Source organism: Sciurus vulgaris (assembly GCF_902686455.1).
Source record: "Sciurus vulgaris genome assembly, chromosome: 7".
In the NCBI taxonomy this organism is placed as follows: domain Eukaryota; kingdom Metazoa; phylum Chordata; class Mammalia; order Rodentia; family Sciuridae; genus Sciurus; species Sciurus vulgaris.
Genome location: NC_136467.1, coordinates 12,147,803 through 12,167,206, shown reverse-complemented (window position 1 = coordinate 12,167,206; position 19,404 = coordinate 12,147,803). Strand labels below are relative to the sequence as shown.

The 19,404-nt window shown below is 49.4% G+C and overlaps 1 protein-coding gene across 4 annotated transcripts in view; it reads left to right on the top strand.

Moving 5' to 3' along the window:
- TIAM2 (TIAM Rac1 associated GEF 2) overlaps positions 1-19,404 on the top strand; it is a 204,890-nt gene that overhangs the window by 165,898 nt on the left and 19,588 nt on the right. For all 4 annotated transcript variants that reach the window (XM_079148668.1, XM_079148666.1, XM_079148667.1 and 1 more), the window contains one exon: positions 2,423-2,526. In XM_079148668.1, coding sequence (XP_079004794.1) covers positions 2,423-2,526 — 104 coding nt within the window. The remainder of the gene's footprint in view (positions 1-2,422; positions 2,527-19,404) is intronic.

The window sequence follows — 19,404 nt, the reverse complement described above, 5'->3', positions numbered from 1 at the left end:
GAGCACCTGGGTACCTCCAGCCTTTGGTGCCTGCTGGCGAGTCAGTGGGTGCCACTGGAATCTTCCTCATGAATGAGTGCATGTGGGGACTGTGTCGTGTTTCCTGGGCTTCTCTGGAAATACCAAAGCTCCTTCTTTAGGAGGTGAAGCAGCCACAGTGCAGATTTGGTTCCATTACTAGGTAATGGGCTTCCCAGCGTGTGGCTTCTGTGGCGTCACGGTCTCCTGACTTCCTCACACTCCCTGTGAAGACAGGTGGCTCCGCAGGGCCGCTCCTCTCCTGCCCCCTGTTGCCTTGGTGTTTCCAGGTGCTGTCCTTGGCCCCGCCGTGGCTCTGGATGTGTTCTCTGGTGGGTTCCATCACCCCTGGCTTCACCGTCGGCTGTGCTCCGACGGCCTCCAGACCCGCCCCTGTGCAGACCTTTCTGGGCCTGACCACTGACTACTCTCTCCCCCTGGCAGGTGGGAGCAATGCCGAGTTTATCATCCCATTCCTGCCCCTTCCGGTTCCCCCTCTACCCAGTCACCCAAGACGCAAAACCAGGCATCCCCCTCAAGACCTCTCTTCTCCGGGTCACCTAATAGGTGACAGAGAGGAGACTCATGGCATCTGCCTCCTCAGACTCTGCTACCACTCGCTTTCTGGCTACTACTCTATTCCGTGTTCATTGGGTCCTTGTGCCACGTGCCTGCAGCGTTCCTGTGACCTTCCGGCCTGTCTGCAAGGTCTCGCAGTCCAGGGCGCCTGCCCTCCCTGCCCGACCCTCCGCTGCAGCCACACGGAGCCCCTGGTCCGCTGCTCCTGCGCCGTCAGCTGCGTCCACTCCTGGAGCCCCTCCCCTGCTCCCTCCTCATCTTCACCTTCCAGACAGAGCCCCTCAGATGAGGGTGGCTTCCCTGCCCAGCGTCCCCATGCGGCCCTGCCGGGACGGCTCGCTCCTCCCTGCCCTGCCCCTGGCCAGAAGCAGACTGGGGGAATGTCTACTTATTTTTGGGTCCTGGGCAGCTGCCCCAGTGCCTGGAAAACAGGTAGGGCTCAAAAGTGTGTGTCGAATGGATGGCAGGAGAGAGGCACTGTGCCGAATCCAGGGGAGGGAGGGCTGTTTTCCTGGGAGGGTCCAGTGGGTCTCCTAGGAGAGCTTGGTGGCTGCAGTAGAGGAGCACTGGCTGGTCACTTTGGGGAGGGCCTCAGCTACCCCCAGGAGTCTGCTTGCAGTGGGGCACTGCCTCTGAGCTGTGGCTTTGAGCCCGGGACGGCTTCGGCCGTGGGATCAACTCGGCCTCATCTAGACCAACTTAGCCCTACAGCTGACATCACTCAGGTGGGACTTGGATTATCTGGTCTTTTTATGGGTGGGATCAGGGTGTTGGAAGAGGCGAAGGGAAGAAGAAACTGGAGGTGCAGAATTTTGTAGCTCATGGAGCTGCGTCCTGCACACCCCCACCCCCATCTCATAAGTAAGTGCCTGTAGAGTGATCGGTAGTGTCGGCGTGGATCGGGTACCAGCGTCCCTGCCCCTCTGTCGTCCGCTGCCTAGGGCTCTCAGGGCTTCCTAAGGTCTTCCAGAGACCGCCCTCCCTGCCCCCGGCATAGACAGTTCCTTTGTCTACAAGCTTGTCCCTGCCTTTTGGGCTCCACCAGCAGGGACAGACTGGCTTCTTGCTGTAGCTGCCTGGAACCCGAGACCTCTGGCTTCACCTGGCTGAGGGGAGTGTCCGTCACATGCCAGCACTGGAAGGAGAGCCCGTGTGTTCTGGTAGAGGCCGGTCTTTCCATCTGTCTTGAATTTGTGAACTTGAGAACGAGGAGCTTGGGGTTTGTGTGGCTGTCTCCTGGAAAGCCATGTGCTCTACCTACCACTAATTACCCCTTCACCTTTCCTCTCAGAGTTAGTCAACAGGATGTGTTCTGATATTTTCAATTTCAGACAAATTCATGGTTGATGCCTGAAAAAGAATCATACTTGCATGTGAGCAAGTTATGGATTGCAGTGTGTCTGTGATGTGACATCATTAGTTTTCTAAGAGATTTCTGGTAATTTTGCCCTCACTTAGCCAAAAATAGGGCCATACCAAAAAAGGTCTTGCTGTTTGATTCTTTGTCCAAAAACACTATGTACCATCCGAGCTTGTTGAAGTACAGGTTGCACAGCCATGGCAAGGGGGACATGGGTGTTAAGCCATTATTTTGATTGGCTCCTTTGAGCAAAACAAGCAGAAGACGTGGCTTCCTCAGCCAGTGGGAGCCCAGCTCCGTCCCGGAGGGCCAGCTGTGTGCACACCGAGACCTCAGGCTGGTTGAGGCAGCCGTCTGCTGCCCTCTACGTGTGGGCAGTGGTCTTTCCTGGCTCTCTCTTCTGGGCCATTCTGCTCTTTGTAGGTGGCCAAAGTCACGTGTGTCCTTGTCCCTTTTCCCCTGCAGATTTCAGCAATGTTCCTGACGTCACCACTGGTCTGAAGAGGAGTCAGACAGATGGCACTCTGGACCAGGTGTCCCACAGGGAGAAGATGGAGCAGACCTTCAGGGTAAGCCGCCCCGTTGCAACCGAGAGCCAGGCGGGTGGGTGAGCGCCCCCTCCACTTGGGGTGGGAGAGGGAGACAGACCCGTCTTGCCCCAGTCCACACGTTTTCTTTCCCTTAAAGAATATAGTTTCCTTTTTATTTTTTTGAAGTTAAGTACTAATGGGCACCACCGACTTTAGACAGGACTTGTGGCGTGCCATTAACGTGAGCGCAAACAGCCGCATTCCTACCTGAGGACGGTTTTACTTCGCTATTTTGACAAGGAAGTCCTAAGTTCAGGTGTTCTGAAAGTCGTGTTAAATTACTCTTCTGTTCCTTTCTGCCTTCTTTTTTTTTTTTGGCTGGGGTCAGGGACCAAAGATAAGCCATTTTTGAAATGCTCTCATTTTGTTGTGTTGGTAGAAATTACGTAACATGGAATGTGTCATCGTCACCGTCTTCAAGCCTACACTTCAGTGTTGCTTGAAAATGTGTTGTTCAAGCACATTCACGCTGTTTTGCAGCCTTCTCCATCGTCCATCTCTTACTCCACACAGAAGCTCTGCCCCACAAAGAACGATTCTCTTCCTCCTCTTACCCTGTCCCCTTGGTAGCCTCTGTTGTACCTTCTCTCATTTGCCAATTCCAGGTCCCTCATAAATTAGTGGAATGATGGAGTATTTTCCTTTTGTCCGGACACTTTTCACTTCATCTGAGTTCACCCGTCTTGTCGCCTGGGTCAGATTTCCGTTCCTTATTGAGACTGAACAGTATCTATCCCCTTGCTTGTGTGGGTCACACTTCGTTTGCCCATTCATCTGTTGGTCGGTGCTTGGGTTGGTGCTGCTGCTTGGCTAGCAGGAGGGAGGGCTTGGGGAACGCTGGTGCACACATGTCTGCTGAACTGCTTGCTTTTGTCTTCCATCATTTCGGGTATGCACCAGGGAGGGGGCTGCTCCATCCGCAGTCGTCCTGCCGAGCTCTGAGGAATACCCAGCTGGTCCCCACAGCCCTGCACCCTCCTACACCCATCAGCCACGGACTGGGGGTCCAGTTTTTTCAACATCCTCAGTGGCTCTTGTTAGATGCCCTTCTTTTCATGCATGTTTAACTGTAGTCGGCTCCTTGCAGAAATGGTCTGACGTGATGTACTTTAAAATCCAGTCTCGATTTTGAAATTATAACTCTTTTGTGTTCCTTGCTTTTCTCTTAAATACAAAATACGAATGGAAGAAAGATGAGCAATGACAGGGATGTTAGTTGGCTTTACGTCACCGTGATCAAATGGCTTTACGTCACCGTGATCAAAATACCTGATAAGAGCATGGAGGAAAAGTTCATTCTGGCTCACAGTTTCAAAGATTTAGTCCAAGGTGAGGCAGAACATCATGGAGGAAGGCTGTGGTGGAGGAGAACTGCCTGAGTGTTCATGGTGGCCGGGAAGCAGAGAGAGGGAAAGGGGCTGGCCACGGGGAAGGTGAGCCCTCCTACCACATGCCCTCCAGTGACCCACCGCCTGTGGCCATGCCCACCTGCCTGCAGTTACCATCCAGTCGGCCCACTCATGCTCGGATGAACGGGTTAGGTTGCAGCTCTTGCCATCCAGTTGTCTCACCTCTGAACATTCCACACCGGAGCTTTTGGGGGGACACATCACATCTAAACCATCACAACAGAAGTATTTAAGTAAAAGAGTGGGGCCTTATGCCATTTGAGTTTAGACCAACAGCAGGAGCCAGTCCCTTGGTGGCAGTCTCCACACGGCTGAGCCTTGTGCTCCGCCCTTTGTGGATGTGAGGTCCACTGTGAAGGGCCATCAGGAGAGAGCCTGCACCTTCAGAGTCACCCCTGGGCTCAGCCTCCCCTGTCCTCTCTCCTCTCCCCTTTACTCTGTTCCCCATCTGCCTCCTCCCATGGCTCCCTACGCTTCCCTGCCAGCTCCTCAGGGGCCTTCACTGCTCTGCTCATGGCCCCAGGATGCAGTTTCTCTTCCTGAACTGAAGTCCATCAGCGTGTTCGGTCTTATTCCTGTTCTGTCTCTGGTGGGTTATTTGCTTTTAGAAACCAGTATCATAGCACATATTCATCAATATTTTTAATGATGCAGTTGCTCCTCCAGCATCAAATAGATAAATGTCCGTCTTGTTTTTTTTAAGAAAGCAAACATTCCTGAAACACCCACAAAGTGAGGTGCTCTAGGTAAAGCAAGTGTGCCCCGAGGCACGGGCACAGCATGGGAGAAGTCACTTAGTGCCATCAGGGCTAATGGCTTTCTCTCTGATTATCTGCTTGAGTTACACGCGAAGTTCTTAAGAACGAAATTCATTCCCCACCCCAAATTTATTGTATTTTAAGATTCGGTAAAATAGATATATGGAAAGTTAGCATGTTAATGCCATTTCCAACTGTTCTATGTCAGTGACTGCAGAAGATGGAGCTGCTATAAAGTCAACCTTGGAGCATCAGTTAGAGCAGTTAATGCTGCAGGTCAGGTTGGCATTGGGGTGATCTGAGCTTTGATTTCCATTGTTACTCATGGTGAAGGGAGAATGCAAGTACATGCATTCATGCATGCTTATATACACACTGAAGAACTCTGGAGAAAGAAGCTCTTGCAAGAGAATACCAGTCAACTATCCCCTATCCAGAATTCCAGACACCAAAAGAATTTGGACTTCAGATTTTTTCAAATTTTGAAACATTTGCATTATGTGTTTGTGGTATCTTGGGGCCGGGACCCAATTCTAAACGTGAAATTTATTTGTTTTATGTACACCTTATACACCTAGCTGCTGGAGGTGACTTTATGCAGGGCTCGAATGTTGGATTTTTAGATTAGGAATGCTTGGCTTGTGTGAGTAGTAGGTTAATCATTTGCTGCTAAATTCCTCTCACGTTTACAGTAATCCCCTTCCAGTATTTTCAAATAAGAAGGTATCTACACTTAATAATGAACTTCAGTACACTTTTTTTTTAAATAATAGGGAAATGCTGGGTGGTTGCTGTGTTCATGTGTTCAGAATCAGATGTCACAAATAATAATTGAGATGGATATGAATGAAAAGTTTTAAATTTAATGACAAAAAAATTTTTCAATCCATACTTTTCTAATCTCCTGGAAACATCAGGTAGTGTCTGAAAGCAGTCCTCTTCTGTTTCGAATGGTGGCGGGAGGTCCCAAAGCCCAGTGTGTGAGGAGCGGATCCCTCAGGGAGCCCCCAGGCCCTGTTCTCCACAAGGAGGTGGGTCCTCTTTAGGGAGAAGACCGCAAGTGCTCCTGGGTCTTCTCGGGGTCATTAACTTCTTTTCAGATTAGACTCTGGTTGAACCTGGGCCATTTGGGATATTTTACTAACAAGTATTCTAGACTCGAGAATAAGGAATAATTTCCATTGAAAATCAAACGAAGCCTGGCTTGATGAAGCACAGCTGTACCCGGGGCTTTTGACAGCCCGGCAATTTCTGCAAATGGTTCATAATTGATTGCCTTCTTTCTCCTTAAGGGTGCCTATTACTGTCACCGCTCTTTGTGTGACCCTGTCAGCCTCTCCAGCGTGGGGGATGTTTTCCCCCCAGTATTGTTAGCAGTCAGCATGCGCTATTGTCATAGTTGGGAGCTAAAGGAATAAACAGCCTCTCTTCAGGCCAGGGGGTTGCAGAGTTTGGGGTTTGTCGTGGGAATTCAAGGTGCGCTAAGCAGTCGCCGTGGAAGTGCCACTGGCGCTGCGAGTCCTGCTCTTGGCTGGTTCTGAAGATGTAGCACTGGGTGGTTCTGCCGTCTCCACGTCTGCCGTAACCTGGTGCCTCTCCAAGCAGGCAGGCTCCCGGGGTGGGGTGGGGCTCGAGGGGAAGGCGTGAGCCTTGGAGGAAGAGGCAGTGGCGCCGTGTGTCCCCCGGAGATGACTGGGAGGAGCAGTTTGGAACTGATTCATTTCATTGCCTGGGGATGAGGCGAGAGAGGACGTGCGCCTCTCGCCTCTCTCTGCAGCTGACTTGGATGTGATCCTTTCTCCCAGAGGGAGCAGTCTCCTTTGAACTTCTCTCTTTTATGTGTAGCAGGTAAGTGATTGAGGGCATGGATTTTCATGGATTAGCTTCTGATCTGAATGTGGACATATGCTTGCACGATTTTCTCCATCGAAAGTTGATTTTACTCTAAAAATGTCTCAGGTTATTATGCGGATGAGAAGATACTATTTTCTTTCCACAGGGGATTCTGGCTGTCCTCTCTAAGCTCTCTGGATGGCTGAGGGGATGAGAACTTTCTTTGCACACTAGTTCTTTGGCATCATCGACTTTTCCCTTTTTCGTTCTTAGGTCTGTGACTTGATCTCTGAAATAGTTTAGTCAGAGACAGGTATCAGAAAAGCCTATGAAAATATTAGCCCTGTAAAATGTGTCTGAAAAGAGAGAAAGGGAGAATTCACATGTAGCAAAGACTTTTCTGCTTGTAAAATCTGGGAGCATAGCACACACTTGTATTGGGCTTAATGCTGTCAAAGAAAATCCGCAAAGATGAAACCCGTTTTCTACAAGGTGAGCAGACTTTTTAATTTAGTTCTTCCCGATTAAATAATTTTGCAGCTTTGTTAGAAGAAATTTATGTAATCACCTCGTGTAGCTTTGGCAGTGATTATTTTTGCAGTTTGTAGGCGTTGTGTTGATAGAACAGAGCATTGAGAATCTGGAGATATACAGCATGACAACCGTGTGTTGTGCTCTTTGCAAGTTAATCATGTTTAAGATATATTTTGTCTTGTTTGTTTTTTCAAGGTAGAAGAAAAGAATGCACACTAATGTTAGGTTTTTTGTACACAGTGTGAACATAACTTGCATTTAATATTTAACTCCTGCCCACCCACGTAGCTCAACCTTTTCAGGCTTTTACATGACTTGCTTGGAAGGGCTTGCATATCTAAGCAGCTACAGGAATGGGCAAAGATTACTGGACTACATGGTTGGTTTTTCCAGCACTTCCAAGCATACACCTTTCTTTGAGTTTCCTGCATTATTTCATGGGATGTAAGATGTTTCTCATTAGAAGGGCAAACTAAAGCACAATTTATGGATGGTAGTCTTTCCTCATGACTTCCCATCTTAGATTAATATCATCATCTTTAGTCTCTTAATCTAAACATACCTGCTTCTGAATGCAAGTTATTTGACCTAATTCCTATTGGAATGGATGGGGGAGTATTCTCAGAGCAAATGCTCTGCTGCTGAAAGATGATCTGGGTGTGTGTCCTCCGGTAGCATGACTATCTTGCATGACGATTTAAGCCCCGGCAGCCTTTTCTTGCAGACAGTAGTGTCCTGGGGAGAAATCTTGAGTTGATGGTTGGAAACCTGAATTTGCCCACGGGGATTTGCCACTGTTGACCTGGGGCAGTTACCCAGCTTTTAGCCATCCCTGCATGTGTCCAGGTGCACACATTTTTGAGGGCCTTCCCGCTCTACTCAACCAGTGACCACTTCATCCGGGGGCTTCAGTGTCAGATAAACATGCTAAAGAATGTCACCGAAATGAGTCCATCTGCGTGACTTCAGTGTCTCAGCTGCCACCCAGGCTTCTTGGAGTTAGTGTTAGTGGTCAGATCATCCCGAACTGCCCCAAGGGATGAAAAGACTTGGAAGCCAGGGCTGTAAGAATGGGGTCCTTGGCTCCTGCGTGAGGACAAGGCCTGTTGCCCTTTAGGGAATCCTCCTCCAGTACGCTGTCATGAACTGATGAGCTCTTCTGAAACGCTATTGAGAATAACTGGATGATGACTGTGTGTGAGGTCTGCCTCCTTCAGTGGTGGAGGCCGTGACTACGTCCTGCAGGCTCCACCTCTTGTGGAGAAGGGCTGGGAGGACACGGGCTTGACAAGGAACAGCGTTGGGCTGAGTTTCGCGCCTGGTCCTCAGGTGCACCCTTCTGCCATGCTCTTTTGAAGAGACTTGGTAGCAAGCTTGTGGGCCTGCTTGAGGAGTCTGTGCTGGGTTTTCACTGGACTCTGAAGGGCATTTAATCTTGTTGTGGCTACTTGGATTTGTTTTTTCCACCTTCCTATGTCCAAGGTATTCATGTCCTGTTCTTCTGGGTCTGACCTTGATGTGCCAGGCAGATGCCACCCCTTTGCTGGGTGTGGCAGATGGGTTGGCACGTACAGGAAAGCGGGAGTCCCATCCTACTGGGTCAAGGATCACTATACACTCTGTGCACCAGGGTTCAGGTATCAGTCATTTATCAAAATGCAAAAAAGAAAGAGAACCCCCAATTCCAGTGCAGGGAGCTGGGGAGGGACTAGGGTGAGGGAACGGTGAGCTGGAAGTGTCTGAAGGCCTGGAGAACCGGCAGGGCACCCCCTGCGCAGGCAGCTGCCGGGAGAGCGGTCTGGAGCAGAGAGCGCATCCTGGCAAGCAGGGAAGGTCGCATTTGATGGGAAGGCAGCGGGAGGAAGTCTTGCTCTTGACTTTCCTTGCTAGTCTGTAGCTGCCCCTGCTCCGTCCATGGCGTTGATTCCCCTTGGCCAAGTGTGTGTCTGGACGGAAGCAAGCTGAGGCGAGGCGATGGGGTGCTGAGTTGTCAGCCAGCAGGGCCCAGACACATGGGGATCGCCGCTACCAGGGTGGCTTCTCAAAGTGAGACCTGGGCTAGGGTTGGGTGGCCTCTGGGGTTGCGTGTTTGCATGCAAATGTGGACAAGATGTCTTTTCTGTATTAAATGTGGAGTATGCAGTGTTGGGAAGCAGAGCATCATGAAAGGCAGGGACTCTGGAGCCGGGGGACTGACTGGAAGCCCAGAGCACTGACTCTGGGGGGCTGGGTGCTCCTTCACCCCTCCTGGCTCTTCAGGCCTCCCTCTGGAGAGTGGGGTGACGGCACCTGACATGGTGAAGCTGGAAGGATCGGAGGTCCTGCATCACCGTCTTCCCGCCCTCCGCGTCCTGGGCTGCGGGCGGTTCTTTGGCAGGGCGCTTTGCTGTCCGTCCTCCTCTCCTTTGTTTCCTGCCTCAGCAGCGTCCTGCCGTCTTGCTCCTGCTCCTGCTTTCTTCTTCTTCCCGAGACTTTCCCTTTTCATCCTGTTTTTCTGGGAAAGAAAAAAATCAGTCCTTACTAAGAATCATCATCAGGTCACAAACTGAAGGAGGAGAAAACAAGAGGAAGACGGGCAGAGGCAGCTTCTGCGGTGGCATGAGTCACCGCGAGGGGCGGGCTGCAGGATGGGGCTTGTCAGGTGGAGCCCCGGCTCGAATGATGTCGCTGTCAAGCCAGCCCAAGGCTGAAGGGATAATTACACGCCCTGTCCTCACAGCACCAGGACGATGACTAACAGGAAGGCGACTGGAGTCTCCCTGAGCTGAGGCCACGCGCGGCTTTGACCTGACAGAGCAGAGAAGCATAACTATGGACAGGGCGGTCGCCACCTAATGACTCATGGGCCACAGTTATTTCTGGTGCAGGCTCCTCCTTGCTCTTTCCCAGGAAGTAGCAAGGATGCTGTTTTGCTCCCATGCTGAGATGAGACGGAGAGGGCCACATCTGTCCTTTCCAAGCCTGTCAAAGGTTAGGCGAGGGGCTGGGGTCAGGCTCAGTGGTAGAGCGCTTGCCTAGCACGGGTGAGGCCCTGGGGTCGATCCTCAGCACCACATGAAAATAAATAAACATATTGTGTCCATCTGTAACTAAAAATATACATATATATATATGTATATTAGAAAAGTTAAGTGAAAAGTAACCAGCCAGCGGCCTGTGCCGGAGGAGTGGGGCCTCAGCCCGTGCACTGTGACACACCGCTCTCATGGTGGCACACCTGCTGAGCGTCAGGAAGCGGTTGCCTGTAGGTTCCCGTTTCACTCCTCCTCCATGCCGCAGCCCTCTATTTATGATCTGTTTCCTCTCTAGACTTCCTGGGTCACAGTCAGACACTTATGGAGACTTCAGTATCATTTTGCTTTTGGGGAGAGAAGAAGGAGTTGCTGGAATCACAGGCACACACCCAGCTGGGAGTTTGAACTTTTCATGCCAAACCCTAATCTCAGTGTAAATCTCATTTGCATGTCCCCTGTATTCTTAAGTGAGGCCGTCTGGACAGGGTGGACCCAGAGCACATGGGCTTTTTTGGCCCTACCTCTTACACTGATAATCACTTTCTGGGTCCTTGGGTAAGCCACCACACCTCTGAATGGGTCAGCGCCTCTGCCCTGCTCCGATGCCTCTCCCTGTCTGTCTTCTGCCCAGACGCCCAATCTAATGCAGCGTTTTGGTTGATGTTACTTTTTGTCCTCAGGAATATGGAGAGCTGCTTAGAAGAAAGAAAAATCTTAGACCCTATTGAAATCAGCATTGGTCATCTGTGGTCCTTCACACAGCTCACCGAAGTTAAAACCCCTAAGATTCGTGCAGGGTTTTTTGTTTTTTTGTTTTGGTACCAGGGATTGAACCCAGGGTGCTTAACCACTGATCCACATCCCCAGCCCCTTTTTATATTTTATTTCAGAGACAGAGTCTCACTGAGTTACTTAGGGCCTCACTGAGTTGCTGAGGCTGGCTTTGAACTCACAATCTTCCCGCCTCGGCCTCCTGAGAGGCTGGAATTTCAGGTGCGCGCCACTATGCCTGGCTTGTGCAGGCTTTTTAAGGTAAGGGTCAAAGGTCAAGATCGTTAAATACTTTATTCCCGAGTCCTCTCTGCTCTTCGCTTTTACCTTGTTTAGGAAATTATTTGGAGTGGACCAATCGAGAATCTGATGAAAGCAATGAAACTCCAAAAAACTGCAAATACAAGTTGCATGCATTCCATGGAGGGCACCAGTCTCATGACATGTGTCCACAGACTTCCCCTTTAGAAATCTGTGAGCTCTGGGTTCATGATTCTGACTTGGAGTACATATCTGAATCCAGCCTTGGCTGGGTCTTGACTTATTATTGACACAGCAGAATCAATTATCAAGTACCTACAATCTGAGAAGCACCCCGTTTGTTTAGCCAAGTGGTGTTTTGAATTTTGTTTTTTCAAGTCTAATTAATTGGTCGGGTGGGATTAGCTATTCGTGCTTTACTTTTTTAATGTGCTAAGAGACACTAGGGGTGTTCAGTAATTAAGAACCTGGAGATGGCCAATAAATTATTAGGTTGAGACCAGAATCAGTTATGTCCGTGGTGGTGGTTCGAGATCTCCAGATTACTGACACCAGTCCACGTTATGTGCCATTGTTTTGGCATTTTAAAAAGTCTTATCTTCTGTAATTGGTGAATAAATGATTTTGGGGGAGGGGAGCAAGACTGAACTCTATGTAGACCTCTTTGGTAAAACAATCAGCTGTCTGATGGGCTAGGGGGGGCTGCTTAGGCAGCAGTGGCTGCGGGGCCTCATGTGAGGGCATCAGGAGAAGCACCTCGGCCACCTGGCTGAGTGTGGCTGCGGCTGCTCCCCTTTATAGTTACAGTGATGGTTGTGATCTCGTTCTGGCTCGCTCCTGTTTGGGTGCCTTGACTCTTGTCTGATCTTTCACAGTGTCCAAGAGAGGGAGGCTTCGTTAAGCTGCCTCACCAAGGCCTTCCCTGTGGAGCGGGGTTGGGCATCCTGATCCGGCTGTCCTGGTGCCTCTTGTAGTCTTGTGCATGTCGCAGGCCAGCGAGACCCGGACTGTACAGACTAGGTGAACCGTCTGCCTTTCGTGACTCAGAGCGGAGGCCCACCTTTTAATGAGGTCTCAGCCCCACAGTGTAGCTGCCTTCATTTGTTCTGAGTCATTCTGCAGTTTCCTCTAGCGCCCCAGCTGTGAGTGGATGCGTGTGTCACTGTGTTTGGAGATAGGGGTTGAGGGAGGAGAGGTCCTGGAAGTGTCCCGCGGGCACACACTGTGGTCCTTCCCCCCTCGATGTGGGCATCTGATGGCTGAGGTGACGAGGGTGTTACTGCTGGTGTGTCAGTCTCCTGCTGCTCTTGGTACCACAAAGACCAGGGCAGCAAAACCCCCGTGCGTCGCTGATTCGGGAGAAGGCGGGAGAAGGAACGCTGGAGGTAGGTTGCTCAAGTGCCCCACCGCAGTCCGCACTCGGTTCCATCCTTCCGTTGGTTGTCACCACCTCCCCTGTTGCTCCCTCAGCCCCGACGCTCCCTCCTCCTCGGGACTCAGGGCCCTCTGAGTTCCGATTCTCCTCTGCCACCTGGGTCCTCTAGTGTGACCAGAGCACAGCTGCCAGATGGGAAGCTCTGGGATGTGCCGTGTGGGCCGGTGCTTCCGGGCCGCAGGAGGGAGCCGGGCTTCTCTGCTGTCCTCTCACTTGACTGTGGAGGACTCCAACAGGAAGCTTTTATAGTGAGTCGCTGAGTGGGAAAGAGCGACTGTCAGAACAGTCACCCAGGGAGGGCTTTAGGCCACCGAGCTACAACGCTGAGGCTTTGACAAGAGATCCGTTTCCACTGTCTTGCTGCTTTGCCTTTTCTTTGGGGTTTGCTGGAGTGTCTGTGGGTGCACACCTGTCCCAGGTCCCACTGATGATTCTCACCTCCAGGGAAACAGGGTTTTAGTTACTTTGTATTTTTCAGAACTTTGGTCATAATTGCAAAGCCACTTATGAAGAAAAATGGTACTCTTAGTTTAAATTCTCTTCTTTCCTGTTTTGTAGTCAGTGTTAGATATTAGAAATCAGTTAGTGGTAAAGTCTCGAAAATATAGGCCTATGGCCGACATTCATTCTTTATGTGATTATCATCATTTCCAGATCTTGTTTGAGGATGCCACACTAATGTAACAGACTTAACTATGACATTGCTAACATCCAGGAAAAAGTTATCTGAAACTATAATTAGAGGGGCATATGGTTTGCATCTTGCTCACTTAAGGTAAATAACCCTTGGAAATACCTGTGCCTAATTAAGGTTGCCAGGATATTAACATATTTTACACGCTTATGATTTTTTTCCCCAAGCTACACTTCTTTTGAAACCAGAGTCCAATCACTATTTTCAGCTGAATATTAGAAGTGAAAACCTGGGCCTTTCTGGGCATGAGGGCTGGCCCTTCCCGCCTCACCCCGTGCCTTTCTTCAGAAGTGCCCGGGAGACCTCCCTAATCATGCAACCTGAAGGAACAGCAGTCAGTAGACAGCGTGGTTGCTGAAGACGGTGTGGTGGGGAGAAGCTGGCTGCCTGTTTTCCTGGTGCTGTAGTGGGGTGCCACCCAATGCCAGGCTGTCTTAGTAGGTAGCTTGTTGGTTTGCCAAGCATCCACGATGATTCTGCTTTTACATGGAAGCAAAAGATTGTAGAGGTGACATTCAAATGCTCAAAAAATAAGAATTTAGTTTGTCTATAGCAAATCCAGGCAGGGAAACCATTGCTTGGTTCCTTTTGGAGAAGGACATGTGGAGCAGGGGCAGGCACACAGGCTGTGGTGTCCTGTCTCTGTGGCTGAGGGTTGCTGTCACCTTGGGTTGACTCTAATTTTCTCAGGCTTAATGCTATACCAAATAGCACATTTGTAGAATGCCACCGAAAAGTAGATAAGAAAGGAGAAATAACCAGAAGGAATGATCCCCTGCTGCACTTAGTTGAAGGAAAATAGATGTTTGCTCTTAAATCTGCTGTTGCATGAAGTGGAAAGAGTGTTGTGCCAGCCTAGCTGGAGCCCCCTGCTTCAGAGGGACTCACTTCTGAGTCCTTAGGTGTGCATTAGTTAAAAAGAGTGAGATTACATTTCTGTAAGACCCATGTGTGTGAAGTGGTTTTGTAAACTGCAAGGATGCTGAGCAAGATTGCTGAGATAGCTGTGTCTACAGGAATTTTAACCTCACTTAAATCTATTTCTTTCACAGTCCTATTCGATAGATATTACTAGTCCCCTTTAGCATGAGGAATCTGAGAACACGAGAAGTTAACTGTCAGGCCAGTGTGTGGTGGCCAGTAAATTTTAGAGCTAGCATTCAGACCCAGCTCTGATGCTAAAGCCAGTCTGTGGTCATGCCTGGCATCCCAGCTGCTTTGGAAGCTGGGTCAGGAGGATCACAAGTTTGAGGCCAGCCTGAGCAACTTAGCAAGATCCTGTTGCAAAATAAAATAAGGAAGGTCTGGGGCTGTAGCTCAGTAGTAAAGCCTATCTTGCATGTGAGAGGCCCTGGGTTCAATCCACTGTACAAACAAACTAGCTTTTCCCAATGTACTATTCTGCTTATTAAGGAGAATGTGGTGCTGATTGTAGAAGAAAAGGGGAGGGGGCTGTGTGTTTAAATACCAGATGTGTGGAATAGGGGTATATTTACTCCTGAATTGATTTAAAGGCAAAGCAACTCTATTTGGTAAATTGCAGGGTATGATTTTAGAAAATTGAATGCAACTGTTTGATTGATTAGCTTAACTTACAAACTTGGTTAGGCTGCATGTTTGTTGTTGATTTTTTTTTTTTTTTTGCTTTCATTTTTATTTTTAGCTTTTCAAGAAACTATTTCATAGACTTAAAATGAAATTTCCAGTAGTTATTGTCACATAATTTGAAATCTACAGAAGTTTATAAGTCCTAGGATACTATTAATAGTTTGATAGTTTGAAGTATACAATAATTTTAAAATCATACAGTACAATAAGTGGATACTGATCTTTCAAAAATAGTCACTTAAAATATATTCGGGAGCACACATGAGCACAGTTTTTTTCCAGAGTGTAAAATCATGTGTATCTGCATGGAAATACTCTTCTCTTCAGGGCTGGTTGGCTGGTTTCTGTCCGGGCCTTCAGCATTCCGGGAGCTGAGAGTCCCCACCCCGGAACCCTCTGCCTGTGGCAGAGGGGTCAGGCAAGAGAGGCGCTCTGATTTTTGTCACTAATTGTTAGAGAACATTTCTCCATTAACTTTTTCTTTGGAAAGCACCTTTTTGGTTTCCGGTCAGAGCCCTCTCCCTGTAGATTTATATTTATCTAGTTCCAAAATAATGTAAAAATCCCATCTGCAAAGGGGCAGTGTCTCCCTAAGTGAACGCCGCATTCTGCTTTATCTCTACCCCCTCACCCCTGTGCTGGGAAGACACGGCCGGGGAGAATGGCCCTTCAGCAGCAGAGAGTGTGGTGCTGACATACTGCCCCACGGTGGCCGTACCGAAAGCCACTGCCCCGTGGGTTCCATGGCAGCGTTTCTAAGAGGAAATCACCACGTGGTAGCAGCTTGCTGTCGGTGATGGAATCCAGTGAAAGTCTCCCTGCTCAGTGCAGGGTTGAGTTACCCCCTGCACAGGAGGAATCCGAGGCTATGCAGGCGGACCGGAACAGCTAGAGGGAGTCAGCAGACAGGACTTGGTAGCATTCCAGAGGCTGACCTTTGGAATTGGAATGGCAAATATACTGGTTTTCAAGCCTGTAAGAAGTGCTCTCCAAGTTGAGTGCCAGGAGCCAGGTGCCACCCTCACTTGGTGCATTTCTAGGTAAGGGAGCAGGAACCCATGCACATTATAAGTAGAACGGGAAGCAGAGAAAGAGGTAGGGGACATGGCTTGGGCAGCTGGGCAGAGCTGTCTGAACAGTGTTGGACACCTCCGTTAGACCCAGTGCTGGGTGACAGGATCCAACTCTGTCATCCCTAGTCTTCAGTCTACAGTGTAGACGTTGCCTGCCCAGAAAGTTGGTGGCTAACAGATTCCTCAGAGCACTGAACTGTCAAGAATTTGATTACAGTTGGCATCAGTGACACATTTCTCTTTAAATAAGCTGCAAAGAGAGTCCCTTTAGCACTTTAGTGTCCACCCATTCGTAAGCAAAAGGAAAAAAATTTCATCTTAGTAAATTCGGAGACTCTGTAATATTTTAAGACCTGTCCTGCAGAGACTGCTCAGGGGCATATTATCCGTTTCCAAGAATGAAGGCAAAGGCATGGCTCTGGTTTGAGAAAATTTGTTTCAGAAAATGGGCGCTTCATGCAGAACCAACTAGAACAAAAGCGTTAAGTGAAATCATTAGCTGCTCGACAGAGTTATTCTTAAACACACAGGTTTGGACTGATTTAGGGAACTGTCAGAAAAAAAGTAGGCCACGAGGGGACATTAGAGGAGGAGAATAAAAAGCAGAGCTGCGATCTGGGAGGAACACCCCTGGACGGGAACGTCCTGGAGGTGGACTGCAGGTAGCAGGTCATGGGTAGGCGAGGCTCCCCACCTTGAGAGACTGGTTCAGAGGCTTCTGGGACTAGACAGTATGTATATGGTGAGTATTAGATGGTATACGGTAGTCACATCAAAGACTTAATGCAGGTACTAAAGCTCCAAGCATGGGAAGAGAACACAGACCTATCCCTTCTATCAAAAGCAACAGTTTCAAGTGAAAACTACAGAGAAATCAAGCTTCTGAGCCCTGGAGTTGAGCCAAGTGAGCACCCGGGTGTTTTTGTTTTGTTTAGTTTTTGACACAGTTGAAAGCATACTACATAAAAGATTTTGTACCTACGTGGATTACAATGTCATTTGTAGTCCTAGGCAAATAACTGAAAAGTCGTTTTTAACATTTGCAATTATTGAACAATTTCAGAGTGAAGTTCTATAGATTAATTTGAGTTTTAATCCAAAAGAAGAACCTTTTTTGGTCTGGGTTCATCTCTCTATAGGAGAGTTGACAACCCAGCCTTTCCCTATGAAGGGCCAGCTGGTACACACTTCAGGCCGTCAGAACACTCAGCTCTGCACCTGGTGGGAGAAGAGTCAGGCCACGTGGAGGCGAGGAGCCAGCCGAGTTCACAGAACTTTATCCGCAGTAACCGCGGGCAGGCTGGAGTTGGCCCTCTGGCCATACGTGGCCGGCTCTCCTCCAATGATCCACCCGACTCACCTGCTTGTTTCAGAGTCGGGTCACCAGCGACTCTTTTATACCCTGGGTATTGTATTATTTGCATCCAGAAGTCAAGGAAAATTTCAGCTCTCATGCCCCTGTCCCGGTGAGTAGGTTTAATCATGTGCATCAAAAGCCCTGTATTTCTGGTTTAAAAGAAAAGAAAAAATGGGGAAGGAAAAAACACAGACCCCCACCCAGGAGGCACCTCTTAGCAGAGCTGCCACTCTGTGTCACTTCTCCTTGAGGAACATTGAGACTCCCAGCATTTATTTCCTGTGAAAGAGATGCTTGGTCGCGTAGATGCTGCCCTTGCCCTTGAAATGTCCTTGGCAGAAAAAGCGTGTCTCTCTCATTCCTGAGTTCTCACCAAACTGCGGTTAAATAAGGCAACGAGCAGAAGGCAGGCAGCGAGGACGCACAGGCCTGCCCCGGGGCTCCTCCTGTTCCCAGGAGTGGCTCAGCTGCTCCCTCCCAAGAGTGGGGTGCCTGCTGGGTCTGTGTCCCAGAGACACCCAACATTACCCTGGCGACCCCTGCCTTCCGGGCTGTCCTGCCCGAGTGCTGAGGCTGTGCCCTTGGGCACACTCAGTACCTCCTAAATGTCTTCTGTCTTCTCAGAAATGTGTCCCCAGGAGGGCTGTGCTTCCTCTGGCCTCTGTTAAAGTTGCAGCCATCCCTGCCCCAGCCTTATTGTCCCCTCTGAGACACTGTGTTTCCCTTTTTGTCATTCATGTTACCTCTCTCTGCCCTTTGTCCCCAGTATCTAGAACAGAGTTCGGGAGGGAGAAAGGTCTGTGCAAAAAATTGCTGATGGAATAAAATATGGCTGTTCTGGCCCTGAGAAAATGTATTCTTCCATACTTCTGAGAATAGAATTGAGACATTAACCTCCCTGGAACTTTCACTGAGCCCTGGCACTGTGCTAGGGCTTTCTACATATTTTATCTCACTGACTCCTCAGTGATCAGTAAAATATGACCCCTGCTTTGTAAGTGCGTAGACTGAGTCAAGGGACGTCCGTCAAGGTGACGTGGCTGGCAGTTGCCTGGCCAGGGATCTAACTCCAGAGCCTGTGTGCCTAAGCCTCTGCCTTGTTTAAGGTAGGGGCCCCTGGGGTGGGCTCGGGCTTTACACTGGGCAGGGAGAGGGGCAGAGGCCCTGCAGGACCACTAGGTGCGCCCACCCGCACCATGCTGTCATCGGGACCCTTCGCCGGTGTGGGCACAGGGGTGGTGGGTCTGCCACTCGCCTCTGCAGGCTGTTCTGTCCACCTTGCTCCTAAGGAAAGGGTCACCATCTCACCTCCTCCCACCTTGGTGGCCAGTTCTTCCCTGGCACCTGGGAGGGTGGCTTTGTCTTCTGCCATGTGTCCCTGCACGCCCTGGTCCGTGGACCCCGCCACGCTGGCCCTCAGCTCCTGTAAGTTCCATGCTCTCCACAGCCCCAGGGGCGGCGTAGGAAGCTGCCTTTCTCTGCCCTACAGTCTGGCTGCGGTCTCCTGTCCCTGACCTTGCTCAGCCAGAGTAGCCCCCACAGTTCTGTGACCCGGTCTCCTTGCTCGGAGCTCACCTTCCTGACACGCTGGGCAGCGAGGGGAGGGGCTGGTTGGCCCTTGGTCGGAGTCCTCGTGCAGAGTGCTTTGTGGTGGCTTTTGGCTTCAAATTCTTTTTTGTAAAGTGAAGGGAAAGGATCCCTTTGAAATTTTTTTTTTAATTTAAAAATTCAAGTACTATGTAAAATAAGATTCAGATAAGCCAAAAGATTAAAATTAAAATAATTCGGAATGCAGTGTTAACCATTGCATTTATTATATCTTTCAATTTTATAAATCTATACATGTATATTTATAGATAGGAAATAGATATACAAACTTTTAAATATGCAGCCTGTTTTCTTCCCTTACCAATAAATCATTCCTTTTTTTAGTACCAGGAATTCAAATCCAGGGTGCTTCCCACTGAGCCACATCCTCAGCCCTTTTAAACATTTTATTTAGAGAGGGTCTCACTAAGTTGCTTAGGGTCTTGCTGTATTGTGGAGGCTTTGAACTTGTGCTCCTGCCTCAGCCTCCCAAGCTGCTGGGATTGCATGTGCCACTGCACCT